This window comes from Peromyscus californicus, unplaced genomic scaffold, assembly GCF_007827085.1.
Source record: "Peromyscus californicus insignis strain IS unplaced genomic scaffold, ASM782708v3 Scaffold_5__1_contigs__length_169319896, whole genome shotgun sequence".
NCBI classification, from domain to species: domain Eukaryota; kingdom Metazoa; phylum Chordata; class Mammalia; order Rodentia; family Cricetidae; genus Peromyscus; species Peromyscus californicus.
In genome coordinates, this window is record NW_026294573.1 from 48,786,550 (window position 1) to 48,811,743 (window position 25,194).

The 25,194-nt window shown below is 43.5% G+C and overlaps 1 protein-coding gene across 33 annotated transcripts in view; it reads right to left on the minus strand.

The window, feature by feature from the left end:
• The window catches only part of Sgip1 (SH3GL interacting endocytic adaptor 1), a 192,843-nt gene that overhangs the window by 25,607 nt on the left and 142,042 nt on the right, over nucleotides 1-25,194 (minus strand). For 11 of the 33 annotated variants that reach the window (XM_052716889.1, XM_052716890.1, XM_052716891.1 and 8 more), the window contains 5 exons: nucleotides 23,093-23,590; nucleotides 16,840-16,967; nucleotides 15,687-15,813; nucleotides 10,819-10,884; nucleotides 9,832-9,891 (listed from right to left, as the gene is read on the minus strand). In XM_052716889.1, coding sequence (XP_052572849.1) covers nucleotides 9,832-9,891; nucleotides 10,819-10,884; nucleotides 15,687-15,813; nucleotides 16,840-16,967; nucleotides 23,093-23,590 — 879 coding nt within the window. The remainder of the gene's footprint in view (nucleotides 1-9,831; nucleotides 9,892-10,818; nucleotides 10,885-15,686; nucleotides 15,814-16,839; nucleotides 16,968-23,092; nucleotides 23,591-25,194) is intronic. The other 22 variants (XM_052716921.1, XM_052716909.1, XM_052716920.1 and 19 more) reach the window with 7 other exon arrangements.

Below are 25,194 nucleotides of genomic sequence, written 5' to 3' on the forward strand. Positions count from 1 at the left end.
CTTACCTTCCATTTTCTTTTGGGGAGGTTTATAATTACTTGTCAAATCTGATAAACACCATGATTTACAAATGAACAAGATTCAAGCAGTTTCCTTGCATGTCTCCCAGTAGCTTTAACATAGGAGTATACCACCAGCTAGATTATTAGTCTTAAGTCGGCTTTAGGGACTGGTTCTGGGGGAGGTAGATGCAGAGGGAGGTGACATTATGTACAAGAAAGAAAAAAAAATGCTGTTGTCCATCGGAAGGGAAGCCAGGTAGCAACTCATAGCAGATCATGTTGTGGGGTGATTTATGTAGAAGACTGAAATGCTAGAAACTTCTTGAGAGCAAGCAAGGTTGATACAGAGACAGCCCTGTCACAAGCCAGGGACATGTGAGATTGGACAATGTTAGTAAAAACCGATATTTAGTGAATGTTTTGCATTCACAGTGAACCCATGGCTGGACTTTCATCCTGACTACAGTGTCATAAGAAAGGTGCCATTATTATTCAGTTTCCAGAGAAGGAATTCGAGACTTAGGTTATAACACATCATGCTGAGGCCGTAGCTCTAACCCTGAAGGGTTATTACAGAGCCTAAACAGAACACACACACACACACACACACACACACACACACACACACACACACACACACCCCTCTTTCAGATATGAAACACATCTATTCCACTTCTTCCTTACATATGTAATTATATATATGCATATGTAAATATGTTTTACTGAGTACACTGATATAAATTAATGGAGTTTTCCTTTCTAATATCTAGGATAAAGCCACCTTCCAGTTACAGTAACATTCACATATGGCATACGACTATATATCAAAATGCTAACACAGCAACAATTAATAGTATTCAGTGATGATTACCTAGATTTCAATCACTCCTATCCCTCCACTGCCCTCTTAGGTTAGTGGAGGAGACAGGCTGGGACATGGGTGGAGGCCTCCGAAACACTCTATTTCTTTAATAACAATATTCTTCCCATGTCAGTGCCACTGTCCTCCATTTGATGTCCAACTTCACGAAGGCAGGGACATGCATTTCTTACTGACTGCTGTGTCCCACTAGCTTTTGCGTACCTGTGCACATAGCAGGTGCTCAGCAAATAATCATTGACTGAATGAGCACCGTGGTCATCATGCTGATAACAAATGCAAAGTACAAAAGCCAAGTGCTACCAATTTGATCATTGTTTTCCCTACCAGATCCCTCCCTATTACAGTTATAAAACATGACAAATCTTAGCGCATACACATCCATTATAATTAACTTTGAGAACCTACACAAAACATAGGGAGACTCCTGCCTCCTTCCACAGATACAATTGTGAGCAAGCTAGAGGCATTTACATCTGAATCTATCTTAAGGACCATGTTAGTCAAACCCTGTAACACTGACAAACTATTTTGAACAGTCAATTCCTTCAATGTGATTTATAGATTCCTAAGATTATTATGAGGTAGATAGTGAACTTAACTTTTTTTTGCTCGAGTTCCTGCTATATGGAAAAGAAAAATGAAGTATCATATAAAAATAACTCTTTACAATAAAGAAAGAAACGCACAATTTAATATGTAATTAATTTTAGAGTTTCTGTGAATCATTTCATTTTTACTTGATGTGGGCAAACAAATACAAACATTCCTTTGGTCACACGCAAATCTGGGAGTTTCCATGGGTGAGAGTCAGAAGGGAGAAAAAGCAGAAGTAGGTAGTATGATATAACAGAAAAGGATACACACTCAAGAGAGTGCTGAAGGCATGGACGGACAGCAGGTAGGAAGAGAAAGAAACAGCCCACAATGCCCGTGTTAACTTGTGTTTGCATTCATGGAGAAGCTGGTGTTTATCTCTGCAGTTTTCCTTTCCAGTGGTTCAGGTTGTTGCACTTAGAATGTCACAGGTGTGAACAAACAGCAGAGAAGACAGCAAGGCATCTAGGCCATTTGATAGTTTCTACAAAGACATAGTCATTGAATGGCCCATTTACAATTAATCACTGATTAAAAAAAAAAAATGCTATGCAGAGGGCCTAGTCCAGTCCCATGCAGGCTCAACAGCTGTTGATCTAAATTTCATGAGTTCCCACTAGTTTGGTTTGGTTGTCTTCACAGGTTTCTCCATCATGGGAGGCCTTAATTTCTTGTAGGAGGGAACAGAGGGGTGGATTAGGAGAGGGATGCTGGGAGGGGGGAGGAGGGAAGAGGAGGATCTTTGGTATGCAAAATGAATAAAAATTTTTTTTCTTAAAAAGAAAACAACCCACAATGGAGCAACTTTTCTTGTGGCTGCTGAGTGCAGGCATACCCCACAGTTAAACCTTCCCATCTCTGGATGCAGGGCCCTTCACTCTCAGCAGACTGCGCCAGAATTTTTCTTGGGGTGGGGGTCTCGAGACAGCGTTTCTCTTTGTAGCTTTGGAGTCTGTCCTGGAACTCACTCTGTAGACCAGGCTAGCCTCGAACTCACAGAGATCTGCCTGCTTCCTGAGTGCTGGGATTAAAAAAAGGTGTGTGCCATTACTGCCCAGCTTGCCTGCAGTTTTACAGTCTATTTCCTCTTTGACTTAATCTCAATGGATGTGGCACAGGAACCTCAGTCCTTCTTCCTGATCACATCACCATTGGAGATTTCTTCCTCCTGATTAACAACAGACTTCTCCCTGGGTCTCCCATCCAAGTACCAAACAGGTAGGACCCTGCTTGGCTTCTGAGAACAAATGAAATGAAACTGTGCAGGGCTGGGGGTGTGGCTGTCAATGGCTCCTGAGATGGCTTCTTATGTTTGTTGAAGGTGGAGTCAGCCTTCCCTCTTTTGTCCCATCCTATTAGGTACAGAATGTTGCTGCTTAAATGGTGTTTTTGAGACTTGACAGTAGTGTCAAGTTGGTCCATTCCTGTTTCCTGGACTGTCTACCTAACTTCTCCCTGATTCTGTCTAAATATCAAAGATGCTCAGACCACCCCTCCCTCAAAAAGTCCTTACAATTCACCATGCACAGGGATTGTGTTTCAAATTCCTCCTCCAAGCACGTGATGGACTATAGAATACGGTCTTGAGTTACTTGGCCAATCTCCTCAAACATTCCTCACTTGCCCTGGGTTTAGCATCGCTGAGTACAAGCAAGGTATTCCTCATCCTGCTTTTACTCAAGTTACTCTTTCAAACTAGAACCTTTAGCTTCCTGAATTCTGTTTCTTAATGTCAGCTGAGGCAAGTTCATTTTCCTCCTAGAAGACATCCCAGATTCTTCTCAGCTAACCCCTGTGCCCCTGTGATGTTTCAGAGTTTTGCAACTCTCCCATGCATACGCTACAGCATGCCTTATGAGAATTCCTGTTGTTTGTTCATTTCTAGAAGGCAGACACCATTTTGCTTGATCGTCATTAATTCCAACACAGGGAGTTATATCCAAGAGGAGCCATGGAAAAGTTGGACCCACAGAGGGAAGGAACAAGTTAGTTAATCTTTAGCTTTTTGGATCAGTTAATCATGGACTGTTTCCTTCTTCCTGCCCTAGGGAAGTGTTTAACTCAAGCTTCAGGTTTCAGAGTTGTCTCCATGAAGTAATCCTTCTTCTAGGGCTGATGGCTTTGTGATCTTCCAGTTCTACAGTTTACTTCTGCACCCAGGCAAGTATAACACACACTTGAGGTTCATCTCCTTTCAGAGGGATAAAAGTTTCAGTGTTCAAAAGTAGAAGGCTTCCTTTGCTTCTGGCATATTTTCAATCTGCAGAATTGTGCTCAGTTTCTTTTGAGCCTGACACAGTTCAGGGACCTGTACTTGGGACCATCATGGTCCTAAAAGGAGGAAAATAGACCATGGGACTGAATCTGATGGAGACCCAAGAAGATCCTGACTTAGCTACCACCAAAGAGCTAACAGATCACATTAGAGAGAAGAAAGATACCAGAATTTGGTCACTTCTCCAGTTTGAATGTAATGTATGGATGGTACAATAGTCTGAATAATTAATAATTTTTTCCAGGTGATATAGTACTTTAATAAACAAAAGAGAGCTGATTTTATTTAATTTTCCATTATCCTGTCATTCTTTGCATTTTGAAGTTTATAAGACAAAGACTAAGGGACATTAAATCCTCAAGATTGGGAGGTCTTGGAGGGCACAACAGACAACTGTAGTGGTTGGAAACATCACTTTTATGACTTCCCAATAATTCTCTATGAAAGGATTTAATTCCTGACTTTGTGCTATCTTGAAGAAGTTACCCAAATTCCTGCACCTCTGATCACTGTTGGAGATGTGAATAGTAGGAGTACCACTATAGATGGTGGCGTAATCAACTTGAGCTGTGGTATTGGAATGCTAGCTCAGAAGTGAACTGTGATATGGGGTAATCCATGAAATCTTGCAGCCCCATTACTGGCAAAGATAGTAAACAGTACCTGGAGATGATGATGATGATGATGATGATGATGATGATAATGATAAATAATTCACTATTATGCTCTGCCTGGTACAGAAGCTACCACTCATTAAGCTTTCCCATAACTATTTAATCAGATAGATTCTGACATGAGTTCTGGGCACTCATGTCCTGCCTAGGAGCCCTCATATACATTTGCCTGAGACATTTTGTTCAAACAAGATGACTAGGACACACTCTGCTGACCACTTATCTTGTCTGCAGCATGTCTGTGTTACAGTAAACACGAGTGAGGTAGGGCAATGTCTTCAAAGAGCTGAAACCAAGCGGACATCCACACACTCATTCTGAGTACTTTCCAGAGCCAGGCAACTAGTGAAGAGAAAATGGGAACTAATTCCTCCGCGAATTTCCCTGGTAGCGCATTTGCAGATTTCAATTGCACTTTAATCTTTTAAACAGATTTAGTATGTTAAAACAAAGAAACAAATGCTTTGTGAGCTTCCATTATTAATTGAGAGGATTGTACCATTCATACATACATCACAATCAACACACACAATCTCAGAAGGGCAAGGATTACGCTTTTATTTTAAATGAAGACTGACTTGAATTGCTGCTTTTTATGTTCCTGCTTTGTTTCGCCATCCTGATAGCTTGATACTGTGAGTTTTTCAGAGTAAGTACTCATTAATCTTAATGTGTTATTGATAGAAAAGGACCTGAGTTAAGTGGTACAATCAGAGGGCCCCTCCCACCTAAAGAACACTAGGAATTTAGCAAGGCAACTGCTTCCCAGGAAACTGTCCACACCTTTCAATTTTCCTTTCTTTAATGACTTCCAAGTGAGTTAATTAGCCTTTCCAAATTCATACAGGTTTTTTTTTTAAATTAAAAATCAGGGTAAATAAAAGTGAGTTAGGTTGGGGTGTAGCTCAGTGACAGAGCACTTGCCTAGTGGGTGTGAAGCTATAGGTTCAATCCCTAGAAAGAGAGGGGGAGGGAAGGGGGGAGTGTTTTCTACATGTGATCATGACTTACCAGTGATCAATTAGGGACATTAAAAAGCCTGCATACAATGATTGGTCAGACATTTAGAATGCCTTGTCACAGAGTCAACACTAGTCCAGAGAGAAAAGAAAGTCTTTTACTCCAGAGATGACCAAGGTCCTTCCAGAAACATTTGTTTACCCTCTGAGGTCTAATCAGGATATAGAAAAGAACCTGGATGGATGACTGGGCTGGTGGGTGGAGTCAGAGCGGGAAGGGTGGGAGAGGAGGTTTCAATGAGACTCAGACACTGTGTCTGGGAATGACCTTGTTGGAGGGCTGGGGGTGAGAGAAAACTCTGCCCTGAAGATGAGACTGTGTGGAGGGTGGGCTGAGGGATGGGGCAGGGTGTCTCCCACAAGGTTTTCAAGCCCTGCTCTGCCTGGCTATGAGGCTCTGGAAAGCTGTTACTCAGATCTCATTTTCTTCAGCAGTGACTTGTGTCATTGAAATGAGAACACAGAAGTGCTTTACACACAGTGAGTGCCCAGGTGTTATACTGTATTAACTATTTACTGCCTCGCTTCTCCCAGTGTGTCCCAGCCTCCACCATGTTTCATTTTTCTTACAGAACTCATCACCACCTCTGTACTATATCGACTCCTTATTTCCCTGTTTTTAATCCTGCATGCTAGAGTGTAAGCTCTGTGGCAACAGGGATGTTTTTGCTTTCTTTGCTAATGTGAAGTGGTCAGCACAGTGCCTGCATGCATTAAGTATTCAATAGATGTTGCTGAATGAGAGAATCATCACTCAACAGTTTCTAGTATATAAGATGCATGGCAAGTATTCATTATGAAATAGCTAAACTGAACCCTGTCTGTAGGCACTGTTTCCATGGTACTGATGCTGAGTTGAATGGAGTTGGGGCTGAGGCAGCCTGAGAGGTCTTGGAGAGCATGTGTTGGATGAGTCGTCCCCACAGAACCTGTTAGGGATGATGCTTGAAAGTGAACATGGTTGAAAGGAAGTTACTTCAAGTCTACAGATGAATGCAGAGGGAGGGCTGGGGGTGAGTGGTCATTGGCAATAAGAAGGAAAGCCAGTGGGGCGATCCGAGAGATGAGCGATGACCGATGTTTACAGTCAGGAGGTTTGACAGGTAAAGCAGAGCTGGGAGAACTCAAAGCTGCTGCTACTTGCATGGCCCATGGCCACAGGAAAGTGAAGAACACTCTGTCAAGACCGTTTCTGAGAAATGTTGGTCCTTAGAGAGAGCTGGGGTTCAGTTAGGGAAATGAGTGTGAGTTCAGCAGAGAGGCTGAAGATGTAGGGAAGGTGTTCCAAAAGCACCATGCCTACAGGAATAGGCACAGCACGCAGGGTCACAGAAGAGAGTGTGACACAGGCAACCGAGACGGTCTGAGACACAAGGAAACTCATGGTGGCAAGGGTTTTTGCTGTTTGATTTTCACCACCAGATGCAAAATGATTTTATAGTTAAAAAAAACCATTCAAGGAGAGTGGCAATATGTTTTTGGAAACATCTTAACATTAAAAGGCGCTACAGGATTGAAACAACTACTAGGCACAGTGATTTGTCACAGAAATATCATTCCCTTCTACTTCAGAATACTTGATGGCTGAAGGCAGACATACTTTTGTGTGTGTGTGTGTGTGTGTGTGTGTGTGTGTGTGTGTGTGTGTGTGTACTCATGTGCATGTGAGTGTTCGTGCAGGTATGTGTACCCACACGTGTCCGGGTATGCTTGTGGATGTAAAGGCCAGTGGTCAATGGTGGGTCTCTTCCTCAGGTGCTCTGCACCTTACTTTTGAGGTAGGGTCTCTTCTAAACTTGGAGCTCACCATTTGCCTAGACTGACTGGCCAGTGAGTCCTTGGATCCTCCTGTTTCCACCACCACAGTGCGGGGATTACAGTGTGAGTTGTGGTGCCTGGGTTTGTAGGGGGGTGCTAGGTCCTCATAATTGTGTGATAAGTCTTTACCAACTGAGTCCTATTCCCAGCCCCAGGATTCTCTTTTTGGTTGATTTAAAAAGTCACCAGAGAGAAAAAGAGAAACCCTGTTCCAAAAAAGGAAAAAAAAAAATCTCACTAGCATTTGAATCATTTTCTTTATAAGCCCAATGTAAAAATATATTAAAATTTTTAGTAAACTATTTATAAAAGGTATTTTTAGAAGCATTGGGACCCTTGTACTTTAGAACCCTGGTCTAAGGCTTTTTACCCCATTTGTTAGCAAGTGTGAGCTACTTCATGTCATTTCAAACTAAACTCACTGGTCAGTGTTCATTAGTTACTTGATGGACTGGTCAATGACTCAAACGTTGACTGAGTGACTATAAGGTCCTAGTCATTATTAAGAACAGATAATGAACAATGATGTTTTAAACAGTACAAAAAATGTTATTCAGAAGTCAGTAAATAAATGAAAAGCTTCTTTGAACAAGTGAAGATTTTGACATGAGAACCTTCATGTTCCTTATTCTTCGGATGAAGCATTGAAAGAAAGTACAGTTAGTAAGAATACATGTGAATAACATGAGTGTCCTAGGGACTCTGTTAAAATGCTAATTATGTTGAATAGCTGTCCATTTGGAGCATAAACGTTGAGGTGAGGCCATATTCTCAAGGTGTTATACAATGCAGCCATTTCTATATCATTTCATCATGACAATAGAGAATAGTTTTTGCAGTTTTGCCAGGTTTCCCTAGGTGAAAACACCTTAGACTGATATCTACATATGATGCTCTGTCCCATTAGTTAGTTTCCTGGCTTTTAAAGCTGAGTGCAGACTCTGCTACTGGCTGAGATGAGCCAGAGTTAGAGCCTTGCTTGGCAGGTACAGGTCTGCGCGGTGCTTTAGGACTTCCAACCTATCCTGAAGCAGCTGCTTCCACTGCTTTACTGATGTACCCAGTAAGAAGTAAGAAGGTGCCTGGATATGTTTTGTCTAGATGGTTTTGGACAGGGTCTCTCCAGCATGGAGCTTGCTATTTGCCCTGACTGGCTTCAAGTGCATCAGGCTCGGCATGCTGGGATTGCAGGAGTGAGATGGCCCAGCATTCTCACCTGGACCCTTTAATTTCAGCTGATTAGAAAATTTTGGAGGTCAAAAGTTTGTGGGCTTGGTATATTTCTTATTACAAAACTAATGCCCTCAGGAGATAAAGTCCCATGGGAAAAAGGCATCATCTCAGGAAAATCACCTCGAACCTCTTTTTGGCTTCAGGCCATTTGGCCTCTACATCCACAAGCACACCCATACACATGTGAGCACACACCGGCATGAACATCAGAGAGGGTTGAGGCCAGACCATGTTTCCCTCACCTGTGCAAGCGTTAAGGGCTTCTGTCTTATAAGAAAAATTCACTGCGGGGTGAATTTGCGGGTTTATTTCATACTGTTCATGTACTTCAGCCATTCTGATTTTTAAAACACACACTCAAGTTCCTGTTGCCATGGAACACAAAGACAAGTTCAGTATTGATATTTAAGGCTAGGGAGGGAAAAAATTATATATTTTACCAGCTTTTGGCCCTGAAATAAATTTCACTATTTAAAATTATACAATGTAGGACCTTATAGGATGATAAATCTTTATGCATAAAAATGGCTGATTAATTAGGTAAAGAACTTAATTTCTCCCCTTCCCCCCCAACAGGTAGTTTAAGTGGGTCATTTAATCAAATATGCCTCCTGTGAAGATGAGTTAGAAGTCAAACACAGAACAGAAGAGTGCTAACCCTGAACAGAGAGTCTAAGAAGTGGTTAGACATTGGGCTTAGAAATCTGGTATTTTTAAGTGTTTCTCTTAGTCTTCCGGAATGGCAAGTTCAACAGGAGTTGCCCACTTTCCTGTGATCATTACAGTTACAGCAATGGGGATGCGGACCGACCCTCCCCTAATGCTCCCTACGCTTCTCCTGCTTCTCTGATCCCCTACGGAGCCGTCACACACGCGGGCACACACACTTACAGTTTACAGGACTGGATTCTCTACCTGGCATGTCAGCTTTTCCAAATTAGGCCAAATGTATCCCAAGCCCAAACGTGCTCAAGTTTGCCACACACACTTGGAAAAGGATTAGGCAAGAGCCTGGTTGACAGAGTCAAGTTCCTTAGCCAAAGAAAGTTCCGTTTTTGTTCTGCTTTTAACTGGCCCCCGTTAGTTAAGTGACCAGTGTCAACTGCAAATCAGCTTTAGTCTGTTCAATGGGAAAGGTTGAGGAACACATACAAACCAAATTCATGTAATGCTTTCTTTAGTACTCGATGCTTTTCAAGTAGCCATAGCATTTTCAATGGAGAAAAGCAAGACCAGAATTTTGAGGACAACTGGGGATTTGTCAATGAGAATTAAAAACAAACGAAGGAGAGGAGACTAGAAATTAGAATCTGGTATGCTATGCACTACTTACCTTCAAAAGTCAAATAAAACTTTCCTCTGTCAAACCAAACGAGGGAAGGCTGCTCATTCTCTGTTTGGCCAGGAGTTGAAGCGGGATGGGGAAGGTTAAGGAAAGGGAGAGAGAAGGACACGATGTGAGTTACAGAGCAGGTAATTAATCTCACTACGGGGGAGGGTGGAGGCTCTGCATGCCACTAGCGTGCAGGAAAAAGGGGGAGGCTGCTAGTCTAGAGGTTTTTGTTTTGTTTTTGTTTTATTTGAGCAAACAAGGCAAAAATCAAAGCCATGGAGACTGGAGGGATGGACACGCGTGTAGGTAGCTTGAGGCTAGGCACTTGTATGCACGGGGAGCAGATGTCTTCCTGGCCATGCAGGGGTGTTAGCATATTTTAACTGCATTAATTTGGGCAAAACTGTCATTCAGCAATTGCTGTATCCTTTTTTTGTCTTCAATATCGTCCCCTTGCTTGTCGGCACAACTTGGAGTTGAGGTTTATATGCAACATTCGCTTAGCTTTTCAAGGACAACAGCGTTGCATATCAATTGAAAAGTTCACAGGCGATGTCAAAGATCTCCCATCCCTCTGCTGGAGTCGCCTTAGACATCCAGTCAACAACACACCCTTTACTTCTGTACCAAAGAGGAGAAGAGCTTCCGCAGGTTTTTAAATTAGAAAACGGTCAACAGATTCTGAGTACTCATTTACTTCTTCCTCTGAAATTCACACAGCGATGACACCTCACCTGGTCTGAGCCTTTTCTCTGAGAAACTGTCATGCAACCTGCCGCTTTAGAGTATGTATGCCCACTTAAAATCAGTTCCTTCCGTGGCCCGAGTTCCACGATGGACAGTACATGGACAGGGTGCATCTGAGAGGCACTGGGACTCATGAGGTGAGGAGCATGTCCATGAAGCTTCTAGCATTCAGATGGAAAATGGCTTGGATTTGAAAAAGAACAATCTAAGCATCTAGGTATCGCCCGGCTAGCACCATACCTGCAGGCGTGCCACAGAGCCTTTCAAACGAGGGCAGTTTGTCATAAAAAACATCGTCTTCCGACACTACAAACCAAAGAAACATAAACGAATGGAAAACGAAAACACAAATACAAGTTCCCAACGAAACCGAGGAGCACAGCTTACTGACTGAGGCGGGAATGAGTGTCACGGGAAAACGAAAGACTGTAAGACACTGGGATGAAGGTGAAGAGATGGAAAGTAAGTGATGAGCTTATCTGAGGTGATTCTGTGAGGAGAAACTGAACCCCCCCCCCAAAAAAAAAGTCAGGGTTTAGCATCTGTCAATGTGGTGGGAGTCAGCTTCAGGGAAGGACTTAGATCCCACCGTCTCAGGGAGCCATAAAAGGCACAGCTTCTCTTTTGTGAAAATGTTTCACTCCAATGCAGCTTTCCAGGGACCAGATATGTGTCCATCAACAAGAACCCCAGCACAGCCCTGACCACTCAACAAGGTCACCTGGTATATGCATTCTCCCAGGAAGAAAGGGGTTAGCTCTTAACCTGTCCACAAAACAGCAGCATAAACCCAGGTTCCTGCATGCCTTGTGCCATTTTAACTAACTTGTGCCTGCCTTCAATAGTTACAGATCCTTGATTTTGAAGTGTTATCATACTGATATCTTTGACCATGGTGCCAACTGTGGCTAGTTGTTTATCTTTGGGAATTGGCCACAGCTTTATGAGCTGGGACACTGAGCCTCAACTATTTCGGATCTTTACCCAGTCTCCTCATCAAACAACAAATAGAGGAACTGTCTTTTACTCTATGTGATTAAAAAATAATGCTATAGGTTTTAAAGGTGTTATTACAACATTAATATGTAATCAAATAAAACTAGGAATGGGGAAACATATTCTTGTTGCAAAGAAGTTAAGGGCAGAAATTAGGATCCAACAAACCTTTCATAAACAGTGATGCTTTTGGAAGTCATTCTAGTAGCCAATGCCTAGACTTAGGGTATATGACAGGGAAACTTTTCAATTCTTTAGGTTCTAAGATTTAAGGAAAAAAAAAAGTGTGTGTGTGTGTGTGAATGTGAGTATGCATATGAGTGTATGTGTGAATCTGTGTGCTTGTGTGTGACTGTGTGTGTGTGTATGGGTGGGTGGGTGGGTGGTGCATGACTGTACCCAAGGAGGCCAGAAGAGGGCACTGGATTCCCTGGAGTTGATATTATAGTTGTGTACCACCTGATGAACTAAGTTTGCTTAGAACTAAACTTGGGCCCTCTGGAAAAGCAGCAAGCCCTTTTTAAGTAACTAAATTAACTAGTTAATTAATATATTTTATTAATTAATTAATGGATGTTTTGCTTGCATGTATGTCTGTGCACCACATATATGCTGGTGCCCTCAAAGACCAGAAGAGGGTATTGGATTCCCTGGAATTAGATTTACAGATAGTTATGTGCTGCCATGCAGATACTGGGAATCAAACCCAGCCAGTGCTCTTAATCACTTAGCCATCTTTCCAGCCCCAGTTTCCAGGATGTTATTTGCCAGTGTTTAACTGCACTTACAGCTACCTTGGAGGTGGAATGATTTAGTGGAACTCTTGTTCCATTGCGTGGGCATAGCAGATATAGATGTTTCACAAAATATAGCATCTTTTGTTTCTATGCAGAATAACTTGACATGAATATAATTTCCCCCCAGAAAGTTTATAGAATTTAGAATTGCTGTCCACATTGGAGGACATATTTTATGTTGCACTGCTTAGAATAAGTCGCTTTTACTCAAGTTATGGACCAAAGGAAACATCAGAGTCCATCTGACACTTTTTTTTTGTTACCCATCAATGGTTACTTTTCATTTGTTACAGATTCCTGCCACATTAAAGATGCAAATCAAAATGCAGAATTACTGCAGGGAAGGATTATACTTAACAGGGAAGCAAAATTGCCTGTCTTGTCATCATGTAAACAAACAAACAAAGAAACAGGAGACATCTCACAGTCACTGAAATAAGAAGCAAGTAATAAAGAGGGGGTTTTCAAGGAGAGATAAGGCTCCATTATCTCTTCTGCTACCTCTCATCTGATTCTTATAACTTCAAACACTTTCCTCCGTCCATTAACAGCAATAGATTTCTCTCTCCCCGGAAGTACTCAGTGCAGGTCCCATGGGCTGTTTCTAGCATGAAAATCCTCCCTGCGTTTCCTCTGTTCTAGATGCGCATCTTTTCACACTCTCAGCTTTCCAGAACTAGAGTGTATTACAGTTAATCTGGTAAAAAAAAAACGATTGTCCCCTGATGAATTTGGAAGCCTTTGTCTTTCTTGGGCACATATAAAATAATGGTGTTTTTAAAAATCAAGTTTAAAAAATTAAAAAGTATATAGTTACATAAGAACTCATTGTTTGAGGGTAAGGATACACAGACACTCCTGTCTTCTCATCCTGTATTGGGTCCACTACTCTATGACCACAACTCTTGTAAAAAAATTAGTCACACTTAAAGTTCTTTACGGGTGTTTTCTTACATGATTACTGTGTAGAGGGTCTGACTTGCTGTTCTTTCATTTTTGGAGATAGGGTCATCCTGCCTCAGTCTCACGAGGCGCTCTACCAAATGTGGCACAGGCTTACTTTACAAATTTCAGTTCATGTATGGTTTTGAGATTGGCTCATCAGTTCCCACGTGATTGCTCCAAGAACAACGGAAAGGGCACAGGGAATGGCGGGAAGGTGTTGTGGAGGTGGAAGGGGACCGCTCAGCCGCCAATTTAAGGAGCTCCCTGTGAGTTGTCCACCTCCTCCAATCTGCTTGTTTACAGTGAGTTGTCCCTTCAGGCAAAGCAGAGCCTTTGGAGGAAACCAGAGACAACAGCAGAGAAGGCTGGCTGGTCATTCAGCAGGGGAGTTACTTCCCAGAGAAATGGCTGTCATGTGACCAGAAGCAGAACCAAATAAAGACTAGGTGGTGGGGACTTAAGTGGGAGATGAAACCAAATCAAAACAATGGGACCTCACAAAGCAGAGGAGGCTGCTCCTCCACAGGAGGCATTGCGACCAGCTTCCTACAGGGGCTCCATTTTCCAAGCCCTCTGTGGTTCACCTGGAAAGGACACACACTAGGAATGTTGAGGATCATTGTGGCTGGTGGTAACTGGAGATTTCTGCAGCAGGAAGTATAGAAAAACATTGTCCAAAGGCATGGACACAGTTCGGAGTCCCTGTGTGTTCAATTTTCCCTGTGAGTCACAGCTGGATGGCCCCTCTGAGGTAGAGTGTTGTCACTTTTCCTTCTTTGCCCAACAAAGCAAATCAAATGGAGTGCATGGAATGAACGTTCCTGAGAAAGCCCAACAACAAGATAGGATGTGGGCAACTGAATACCAAATTCAAGGAGATTAAAGAGACAGAGGGTGAAAAAAGGGCTAGCTATTACAAAACATGAACAAAAACAAAAAATCAGAGAGGAATGAGCTAAAAATCTGTCTCTTAAGAAATGACATGAGCCGGGCGGTAGTGGCGCACGCCTTTAATCCCGGCACTCGGGAGGCAGAGCCAGGCGGATCTCTGTGAGTTCGAGGCCAGCCTGGGCTACCAAGTGAGTTCCAGGTCAGGCGCAAAGCTACACAGAGAAACCCTGTCTCGAAAAACCAAAAAAAAAAAAAAAAAAAAAAAAAAAAGAAATGACATGAGCTGGAGGGACATGTGACTGTCTTGAAGAACCAAAACGGGAAAAAATTTACATGAAATTGGGAAAGTGGCTATATTTTCAATTTATTAATTTAACCCAAACTTGAAGGTGTGTGTGTGTGTGTGTGTGTGTGTGTGTGTGTGTGTGTGTTTGAGACAGGGGAGGTTGGTCTGGCTTAAAGTATAGAATATACAACAGAGTTGAAATTCCCTTTGCGGTTCTTAGAGGCACACCTTCCCTTGCTCTTCTGGGAAAAATTGGCATCTGTTCTCTAAGAGAGCTTTTGGCTTTCTCTAGCTACTTCTCAAATGGGCGATTCCGTGGTGTGCTCTGCCGTAAGTAAGCAGCAGCAGGAACTGACTGAGCTGAGTGAATGATTCTCCCAAACAGTGCAGAATGGGCCAGCTGATTTACAGCACAGAAGAACCCGAGGGCAGTGTGGAGAGTTGGGGGCAGTGTGGAGAGTCGGGGAGTGAGGTCACAGGAAAAGTGTGATGGGTAGGCTGCAGGTCAGGCAGCATGCAGTGGAGGAGACAGGCAGTGGGAGAGGCTGGGAGGTGGTAACGGCGGCGAGGCACTCTCTGCCCGGCCATTCTCAACCCTTCACTTTCATCACAGTGTCCACGGAGAGAGAGGTACAGGGGCATCTGCTGAAAATGATTGCTTTCCCCCCTCCAGGGAAAATGGACCACACATCACTGAAAAGCACTAGAATAAAAAAACATTCAAAAAATTTCTCAAGTATCCTAATGCCAATGCCTGTATTTGTCAACCTCAGACAAATGATGAAGAATTGAAAGTTCCAAGACAGTGAACATTCCAAGTTGTTTTTTTTTTTGTTTTTAAAAAATCATTTCTGATCTAAACATGCTCTCTCAAAGGAAAATGCTTTTGGTTACAAGGAATATCCAAATATCAGCACCTTCCTTGGTGACTTCCTTTGTGAGTCCCTCAGCACGGGACAATGTAAGAAAATCCCTACAAAACACATGCGTTTTCGCATTCTGTAGACGGTCAATTGGGGTGGCTAAAGCGCTGGCCTCCTTCGTCGAGAAAGTGCTTTTAAGAGAAGAACCAGGTGACAGTAGCAAAGACACAGCAAAATGATGACGACTAGAAACAGGGCCCGGGGAGCTCAGATCCTGAAGGACAGCCAACCAACAGCCACAAACACACGAAAAGAGAGAGATCATTTTACCAACAGTAGGAGTGGTCGCTGCGCTCAAGGAATTGGTCGACGATATCGAAGAAGTGCTTTCAGCCCGCGCTAAGGGTGCTATCGGAGGAGGGCTGGAAGAGTGTATGGGTGGGCTAAACGGTCTGGACTGCACGAGAAGAAAGAGGAAAGTCAGACACAGCCGAAACATTTGGGTTCGGCATTTTACAACATTTCTTACATCTTATTTATTTTGTGTTCACGCGCACGCGTGTGCGTGCCACGGAGTGCACATGAGGGTCAAATGACAGCTTTCTACTCTCGGAGCCACAGAGATTGAAAGCAGGTTTTGCCAGCTGGTGCCTACACTACTCTGAGCCATCTTGCCAACTCTGGTTTCACTACCTCTCTTGGCTCTCAGCCCTGGCTATGAAAACTCAGGTTCTTGTGTGGCCATGGCACCAGATTCACTGAACTGGATTGTACCTAAACAAAGCCGGTGCGCTGGAGCTGGAGCAGCCATCAACCACAGCTCTTGCGCTCAGTAGGCACTCCGCCTTAGACGAGCCATTTGCACGCCTCCCAGGAACTACACTGGTGTAGTCCTACATAAAGAGGTTTCCAGAGAATCTGAGTGCTAGGATACCATTTATTCAGTGGCTGTTGTACAGAGGCCAACGAGATTTACTTCTGGCACAAGCTTCTTAACTGAACCACTGAGGAGACTATTCCCACACTTCAATCATACAATAAAATTCAAGGAAGTGTTGGTAGACACTGAGAGGCTACCACTCTATATTTATATCAATGAATTCTGCTGATGATTTATCTGGTGTCTAGGGTCAGAGAGAGGATTTTTTTTTCTTTCAGAGTTTTCCAGTAACTAAGACAAATGTTGTAAAATAATACTCCCCCCTGTTTCTGAAGATTCATATGATGGACCATCACTATTGGCATTTGCCTCCAGCTGCTGCCATGGCATCGGATTCCTACCATTTTAGACTTAGCTTGAAAGCTGGGAGAAATCTGAGGAGGGTTGAAAGGCATCCTCACAAGGCAGTGACCTTTTTTTTTTTTCCAGCTGGCCCCTGTGGTGGTCACTTGTGCTGTGATGCTTAGACCTGAAGTCAAGACGTCCTGTGTTAGGGGACTTGGGGATCTTGTTCGGAGCATGCTAAGGCAGGGAGCAACATACCACATCTCCAACTCCAGGCTTTCCCGGAGGCAGCTTCGGCCGGGATGGAGGCCGGGGAGGAGGCGGAGGCGGGGTAGTGCTGCTGCATGGAACTAAGGGGGTAGCTGGCCGAGCAGGAGAAGACGCACCTGGAAAACAGGCTGGTGTTAGAAACAGCAGGAAACACGGGTGGCCAGAACGTGCCAGTGCAGAGCCATGCCCGGCACAGGTGCGCACTTTCCTTTTTCTTTGCGGTTACTATACTAAGCCTTTTGCACAGCACATTTCTTTTTATTTCAATAAAGAGAAAAGGGACTCGGTTGATGGCAGAAGCTGAAGCTTATCACCTTGCTGTCATGTGACATCCAATGAAAGGTAAATCCTTGATGGAAGGTGAATTCAGGTGACTCTGGGCTGGGGCGGTAGGGGTGGTTCATTTTGACCATGTACACATGGGACTTACGATACATTTTCCTGTTTTTTTTTGTTTTGTATTTTTTAATTTACATTCAGAATTTATGTCCGAGATGAAATTGGAAGTTAAAACTTGAAGGAAGATGAATGCTTTTTCCACACTAGATTTTTCTTTTTTTTTTTTTTAACCCAGGTGAGAGAATTATGCTGTTGACGGTACGTCAACCCCCGAGTGCTAACTTCATCCCTATCTCAAATACGCAATGTGAGCAAAGGACACGGCACTACACGTCATGAGTCCTTTGTGTGTTGAATCTTTATAACAGAGACACGGCGAGGGCTTCATAAGGAGTGTCCCTGGGAACCTGCTGAAGTCGGCTTTGTTACTGACGGTCTCTTTGGTGGTTTTGACAAAGCCTCTTGGATTTACTTTTTTGGCTGTCCATGACAAGCGTATGAAACACAGATGGTACACAGAGGCTGGCATGCACACTGAGCTCAGTGCTTAGGGACCTGTCTGTCTTCAGTCATTAGTCCAGGATGCATGGAGAACTACCTGGCCCCAGACCTTAGGAGGCAAAACGGATGTTCAGACAGTTCTTGTTCAGCAACCTTGTTACTTGATTAGAAACAGCAGGTTGTACAATCATGCTTTAGAAGAATACTCCGTCTCCATATTCCTACCCTAGCTGCCTCCACATACCCGCTACCCGACTAGCTATCTCCACATGTCCCTGCTTCCACATTTCCCATCCCAACAGTTGCCTTCACACCCTGCCACCTCCACATCCCCCATCTTACCAGCTGCTTCCATATCCACCCATCCCCACCTCCATATGCCCACCCTTCCAGCTACTTCCTTTATGCAGCAAGGCACAAAACCAAGACCACTAGAGTCCTAGACTAGCACCCCAATCCAGATTGTGAGATTCTCAAAGAGCTTTGAATCTGAGAAGCAAACATCTCAGTGTCATCTCTCATCTTAAGAGAGTCTCTGGGGGTTAGCTTTGCTTCTCTTGTTTGAAAAGTGAAATCCGGAGTGTGTCTCTGCGCTGTTTATACCTCCTAAGTGTAGAGACCCTGTTAGTGGCAGGGTCCCTCGATGCCCTCACACGCTGCTGCTAGTACCACCAACCGTATTCTTCCTTTCATTCCACTCTTACTTTGTTTTACTGGGCCAAGATCTGTGCTAGCACTTTACACGTGTGGCATCATCCTGTTCGCATCTCAGTGAATATGGAAGTTCTTTTAGTGGCATGTCCATGATCAAAAAGCACAAACCATTTGTTAAACCCCAAAGCATATCTGTCTCCTGAAGCTTCAGATAGACTATGAACTGCCGCAATTTGCATACAGTGCTTTTATTTTCCATCTTGACAGCTTGCACACATCTTTCGTAATCTAAATGTCCTTAGTATTTGGCTCACATTCTTTTTAAAAACCAAGTGTGATTGACTACAAAGTTTATTTTCAGGATTAAGTAGATGTTACGCCCAGTATATTTATAGAAGACAGACGTGACAGTATAGGGAAGGAAATATATTCTTAGACAGTAGAGCTTTGTCAGGAAGTTTTCATGCAATTTTTCTTTTGTGGGGTGGGCACAGGGGTGTTCCGTTCAGCTTTAGGACTATCTTGCTATAGGAGTGTTCCAAAATGTTTGCCCACGGGCCACAGTCTTCTGAATCGAGCTCAGGCAAACACCAGCTTCAGAAGGGAAATTCAAGACCCCCTTCCAGTAATGCTTGGGCTGAGGACTGTCTCCAGGGCAATATGACTGGGTGAAAGGCTGAGTTTTGGCTCCATGCTCCTTTCTCATCTGTGAGTGGGATCTTAACCTCTCTGAAACTCAGCTTTTGTGTCTCAAAAAGTTAGAAATGTTCTACCTTGCAAGGCACTGAAAACAAACCAAACTGCAAGCGCTTCTGAGTTCTCTTTACTCTAAGGTGCTGTGAAACACAAGGCAATTGATACTGAAGAGGGCGCTAACGGCTGCCTTTTGATGCACGTATAGCTAAAAGTAAAAGAAAAACGTTATTAGTTGAAAAGTTAATTCTTTTCCTTTTCCTGTTTAGACTCCTTACTTAAGCCACATTATTCTTATCAAAGTAATCGAATTGATAGATTATGTAGACAGTCAAGGAAGGTATAGAAACTAAAAGACACATTGATTAATCCCTGCTGGGCAGAGCCACAAGGTCTAGCAGGGGCTGTGCAGGGCCTGTTGAGTATCTAACAACTGAACCAATGCTCTGCATGCTTTTGTGACATTGCTCACTGGTTTCAGGTGTTATGGGAGCAGGGTCATCTTTAAACATCGCTATTCTCTCTGATTTTCAACCATCCTTTCATTTTACCCTCAAGTAGTGTTTACTCTCAAGAAAGATGATGTGAAATGCACTGGGCAATCCACTGTTTAAGGCTTAAACGTGAGCTACAGGCGTTGACAACCTTGGCCTGCTCTCGGCTCATTTGCTGCTCTCAACCTGCAGTCTCGCAGGTTCTGAAGACCACGTGTGTATTGGTTATGTTCCTTCCTATGTGTCTGTTTGTGGATGGGGGTGGAGGCAAGTGGAGGCAGCTGAGTGGAAATGGTAGAGGCGCAGGACATGGAATCCAACAAATCTTTGGCAGATCCAGGCTCTGCTACTCATAAGGTTTGTGACCAGGGCCAAGTTACCTCTTTGAGCTTTGGTTTTTGGTCAGTTAGATGAAGCTAATTACCTTTTCCCTGAGATCAGCAATTAATTTGGTCACTTCAACCTCTTCTGGCTACTTTTATGTCAACTTGACGCAAGATATAGTCATCTGAGAGGAGGGAACCTCAACTGAGAAAATACCTCCAAAAGATTGGGCTGTGGGGAGGCCTGTAGAGCATTTTCTTGATTTGTAGTTGATGTGGGAAGACCCAGCCCATTGTGGGTGGTACCACACGAGCTGGTGGCCCTATGTTCTACAAGAAAGCAGGTTGAGCAAGCCATGAAGAGTAAGCCAGTAAGCAGCACCCGTCCATGGCCTCTGAAGCAGCTCCTGCTTCCAGGTTCCTGTTCAAGACGTGCAGGCCAAACAAACCCTTTCCTCCCCAAGTTGCTTTTAGTCATGGTGCTTCATCACAGCAATAGTAGCTTTAACCAAGAGACAACCCCAGGTTGTTCAAAGTCAGTGTGTGTGTGTGTGTGTGTGTGTGTGTGTGTGTGTGTGTTATTTTGAATAATATAGTTGAGCAGTGTGTTAGTTTCCTGAGCTGGAACATGTCACTCTGAACCTAACTCTTCTCTTTTCCTGGTTCTACACTTGCTGTAGGCTAGCAGCATGTTTCTCCTGTGCCCGGGCACACACTCCGCATAGACACCTAGGATCAGCACCTGCATTTCAGTGAAGTTGTGCTCTAGCTAAGGCTTAGGAACTTTTTGCTTTAAAGAAGTTAAAGTCACTCATTCTTAGGTTCCAACTGTTTCAGCAGCAAGTAACTCTTCTGAATCATGCTGTGGGTGGGGCCACTTGTCACAGCAGCGGTCACCTGTGCTGGGCATATAGTGGTTCACACATACTTTGAGATGTCTAGGAAAAGCTGGCCATACCAGGCTGAGAGTCACAAAGAGCAGAATTCAAACATCCTGCGGTTGAGATCCTAAATTTTCATTTGGGGCAGTTTGTCTCTATTGCATCAACACAAGATGAAGTCACACATTACCTGGGACTTAATTAAGGAGATAATGCTATAAAGTTTCACTTATTCATGGATTCCACTAGTCAAGTGCAGTCTTCCACTCATAAATCTAATCCCTTAATGCAAGAGAATGTACCTTTAACAGTCTCTATTGGGAACATTTGAAAAATAAGTTCAAATAAGGGCATGAAAGCTAAACACTGAAATAGTAATCAGACTCTCAAAGATTCTAGAGCAGAAAGAAGAGCTGCTGTTCCTCACCAGGTCAGTGGCCAGTTCACTTAAATATGCCAGGTGACAGGTGAGGGAGAACACAGGTGTAGATCAAACTCGCCCTGTCTTCCCTGACTGTAGATGTTTGCTTTGAGGAGTACATGAAATATCCTTTCATAACCCTAAGATCTAGCTCAGGAATAAGAGCACGTCAGGAAATGATGGAGGCAAAAACCTTCTTTTAACTTGACAGCTAGCTTCTTCAGGGTTGCTGTTCAAGAAGTTGTTTTCTCTCTTTCTAGGTAAGAACATAGCTTTGTATCCCTGACAAGATCTTACAAGGTGATATTGTATGGGAGCAGCTGCTCTAGTCTTCTAGGACTGGAGAGAGAAGTACGGAGTTGGTCTTGTTTGTTTGTTGAGACGGGTTTCTGGCCGTCCTGGGACTCACTCTGTAGACCAGGCTGGCCTTGAACTCAGAGATCTGCCTGCCTCTGCCTCCCTAGTGCTGGGATTAAAGGTGTGTGCCACCACCACCACCACCACTGGGTCTTTTAAGAACACTCTGGAGAGCACACAGCACTGTAGGGTTGGTGGTTGTCAGCAGTAATGTGAGTTTAGCCTGTTCTGTGACCAAACGTTTCAGAAGTACCCAAAGAACACAGTAGTCAGGAGTACACAGTTCAGGCCTGGACGAAATCTGAGTGTCTAAATGCCAAGTCTGAAACCTCTAGCTGTTTAAACTGTTTTTTTCATTCTGTAAAATGGGGACATTTAGTACTTGAAGACAGGCAGTTGTTGCGAGGTTGAAGTGATATATTTAGCTGTTCTTATTATTGGAAAGTAAGCTCTCAAGGTTCTTATGGCAAAGACGCTGGCGGGTTCTGCTTACTGCTCTACTCCCCAAACTTAAGTATTGATTGTTTTCCTTTGTAGGGGAGCTGGGCTGAGCACACAGTCAATCCAGTCCACTCTGACACGCTCAGAATCGTTCACTTTACAAAGCAGAGGTGCATTTGCAAGCTTTGGCAGGCACTCTGTGGAAAGAGGCGGCAGTGATGGGGTCAGGATGGAGGCAAATGCCTTTCCCCTCTGTGACTTTCTAGATCTAAGTCCCTCAAACTTGGTGGCCTCTTTCCACGCAAATATCAAAGTGACACTCAGGACCTCCTGGAAGATGTTGAGACTGAACCTGCACGCAGAGGAAAGGGAAACCGAGGCTCTGACCAGGTGACTGAGCAACAGCAGAGCGAGTGGTGTGGAAAAACCTTGGTATTTCCTTGGTGGGCACGGCAAGTGTTCCTATCTTTTTACAATTAGAAAACACAAAATGCAGCTTCAAATAAAGATGAAAAAAAAAATTCAACAGGAGAGTTTGCATCCTAAATCTCACTGCCTATCACTATACGTAGAGGTGGCACGGGGGCCTGATGAGTCAGAGACCTGATCACGTGACTCAGGTACAGTGGAAGCATTACTCATCCAATGGTTGTTGTCAAGTATCTCCTTTGCAAGCCTCAGCATCCTCCCCCACACTGTGTCTTACAAACTCTAGGTCCCTTGTGAGGTATCTTATGGGGGTGGGGGAAGAAAAAAGAAAAAGGAAAAGGGAAGAAACCAGACATTTAACCTGCAATCTACTTGCTGTGACATTTATCCCTTCTAGAACTTTCTAAATTTCTAAATGATGACATCACAGTTTTCTTTATAAGAAACAAACAGTGCCCCCTGCCCCACCTTCTAACTGTAGGGCACTCCTAGGGCTGGGAGTGCAGGACAAGACACATCCACAGACTTGGACTATGACTGGAGCATTCAACGGACCAGAACATGCCACAGGGCCACAGGACACCAGACCAAAGGAGGAATGGCAGAAGCCCTACAGCCAGTTGCCAGGCAGGAGGAGGGTGTTGCTCACATTGCAGCAGCCACAGCCATTCCCCAGCACACGAAGCACACTCAAACAGTAAGACATACCACTGGTGGTCCCTGTACCACTGCCCGAGCCAGGTCCGGGGGATGAAACCACAGTCCTGTAGGTGGGTGGTGGTGGGGGAGGTGGAGTTGCTCTCTGCCCCAACCCACACTCTTTAGGAGAGGAGATCGTTTCTAAGTAATCATCTTTAATGAAGGGCTGCTCAGCGACTTTCTTCTGGACTTCTTCTAAATTGAGCGGAGATGGTACATTGCGAGGACCAGGAGGCCCTGGGGGACCTGCAGAGCCTGGGGGGCCAGGTGGGCCTGGAGTTGGGGAGTCAGCTGGGATGTCTGATGCAGCTGGTGGGGTCACCACCTTTTCCCTTGGAGTCAACTCTGGAGTAACATGTTCCGGGGATGCATCAGAGAAATGGACCCACTTCTCTTCAGTGTTAACAGCGACAGACTTGGGGGACAACACTGGGCCAAAAATGCTGTCCAGGTCACTGATGGATGGTAGTTTCTCAATTTTGGCCTCTGTGGCTGCCTGGTCATTTCCTGTGGTTAAAGTAGTTGATTTTAAATTTTTATTAACTCTTACTATTACTTGTATAGGGGGTAGAAGGAGGGTGGAGGCAAAGCTTAGCAGGCATATTGCACCGTGTGAGGTGCCTCAAAGGGCATTCTTTACGATGAAGAAATACCTTTACTGAATTAAACACTGAAGGCAGAGGGTAGGTACTCAGTTCAATACGTGACTGATATTTCTATGCTAGATTTACTCCTACGTAAGGTGACTGCGGCGGAGCTCCTCACCATTATTTAAAATGCTAAGCGTAATACTGCTCTCAAGTGGAGTATGGTGACCATTTTGAAAAGATAGTATCAAGGTCACTTCAGGCTCTGGAAGTGCAACTACCCAAGGGGAGGGCATTTTTGAAAACCTGGGCTGCTGAATACACATAACACAGCACAAGATTTGAGCCCTCAAACACAGGCCCATCTTTACAAAGCTTCTCCAGTCTAAGAAGTTAAACAGACTGTTTGGTAAAGCTAATGATAATCTCTGATAATTAAAAAAAAAAAAAAAACAGGACATCACATTTAGCTATAGATTTACTTTAACTACACCAGAAACACGAGAAGATTATTAAGAAGATAACCCAACATAAATGTGTACAAACACAACACACTCCATACACAACACACACAGGGGATACAGCAAGGCATTTGCTACTGATTAGAAATGTTATATGGATACCTGCGCACAGGGAGGAAGATCATGAAAACATCTTTAGAATTTCTTTTCTCACAAAGCAGAGCTTGTTAATATACTAGTAGTGACTGTAATGTATTTCTTTCTGAAGTATGATACAGAAAATTTCATTTTGCTTAAATATCAGCAGTGTATTCTTTTCTACACATGTCAATAATAAGAGGAAAATTTAAAAACTGAATCCTTTAGTGAAGTATAAAATATTTGATGATTACAAATTGGAAAATAGTTCTTTTTTTTTCTTTTAAAGCAACAATGAGGTTATTCAAATTAGAAATTGCTGCCTAAATAGCTGCAAGGCACAGCCATACCTCACCTTAATTGTAAATGACTTATGGGCTATAAAAACTGGCTTGGTATTTCCGTATTTCTGATTGGAAAGGAGTTAATTTCCAAGGCTGCAAAGCCTCAGATAAATGGGGTAGCCTTTTGCATGACTGTCAATTTATGATTTTGTTGCTAATAGTTTATTTGCAGCTAATACAATTTATGGAGACACAGGATCTCTAAACAAGTGAACTTGCAAATACCTTACTTGCAATGCTTTTGGCAACTCTCTAGTGGGCTTGAGTCAGTATAAATTTCATAAATGACTGTGCCTTACTTTCTGTTTTTCTGATGACTATCCTGTTCTGTCTCTATCAAAACTCACCAGACTACAGGGACAGCCAGGCGTAAAGCTGCTACAGGATTCCAAAGGTGATAAAGAGCCACATTCTAGGGCTCAGGTAAATAAAAATCACCATTACTACTTTTGAACTGCTTGTCCAGTAAGACCTGGCAGATAATAAATTGCATGAATGCATAGTATTGATTTTAATACAAAGGAAAAGCTGTGTCTCAGAAATGGTAGGTCCAAAATAGCTTACAGCAGTTCCTTGCCATA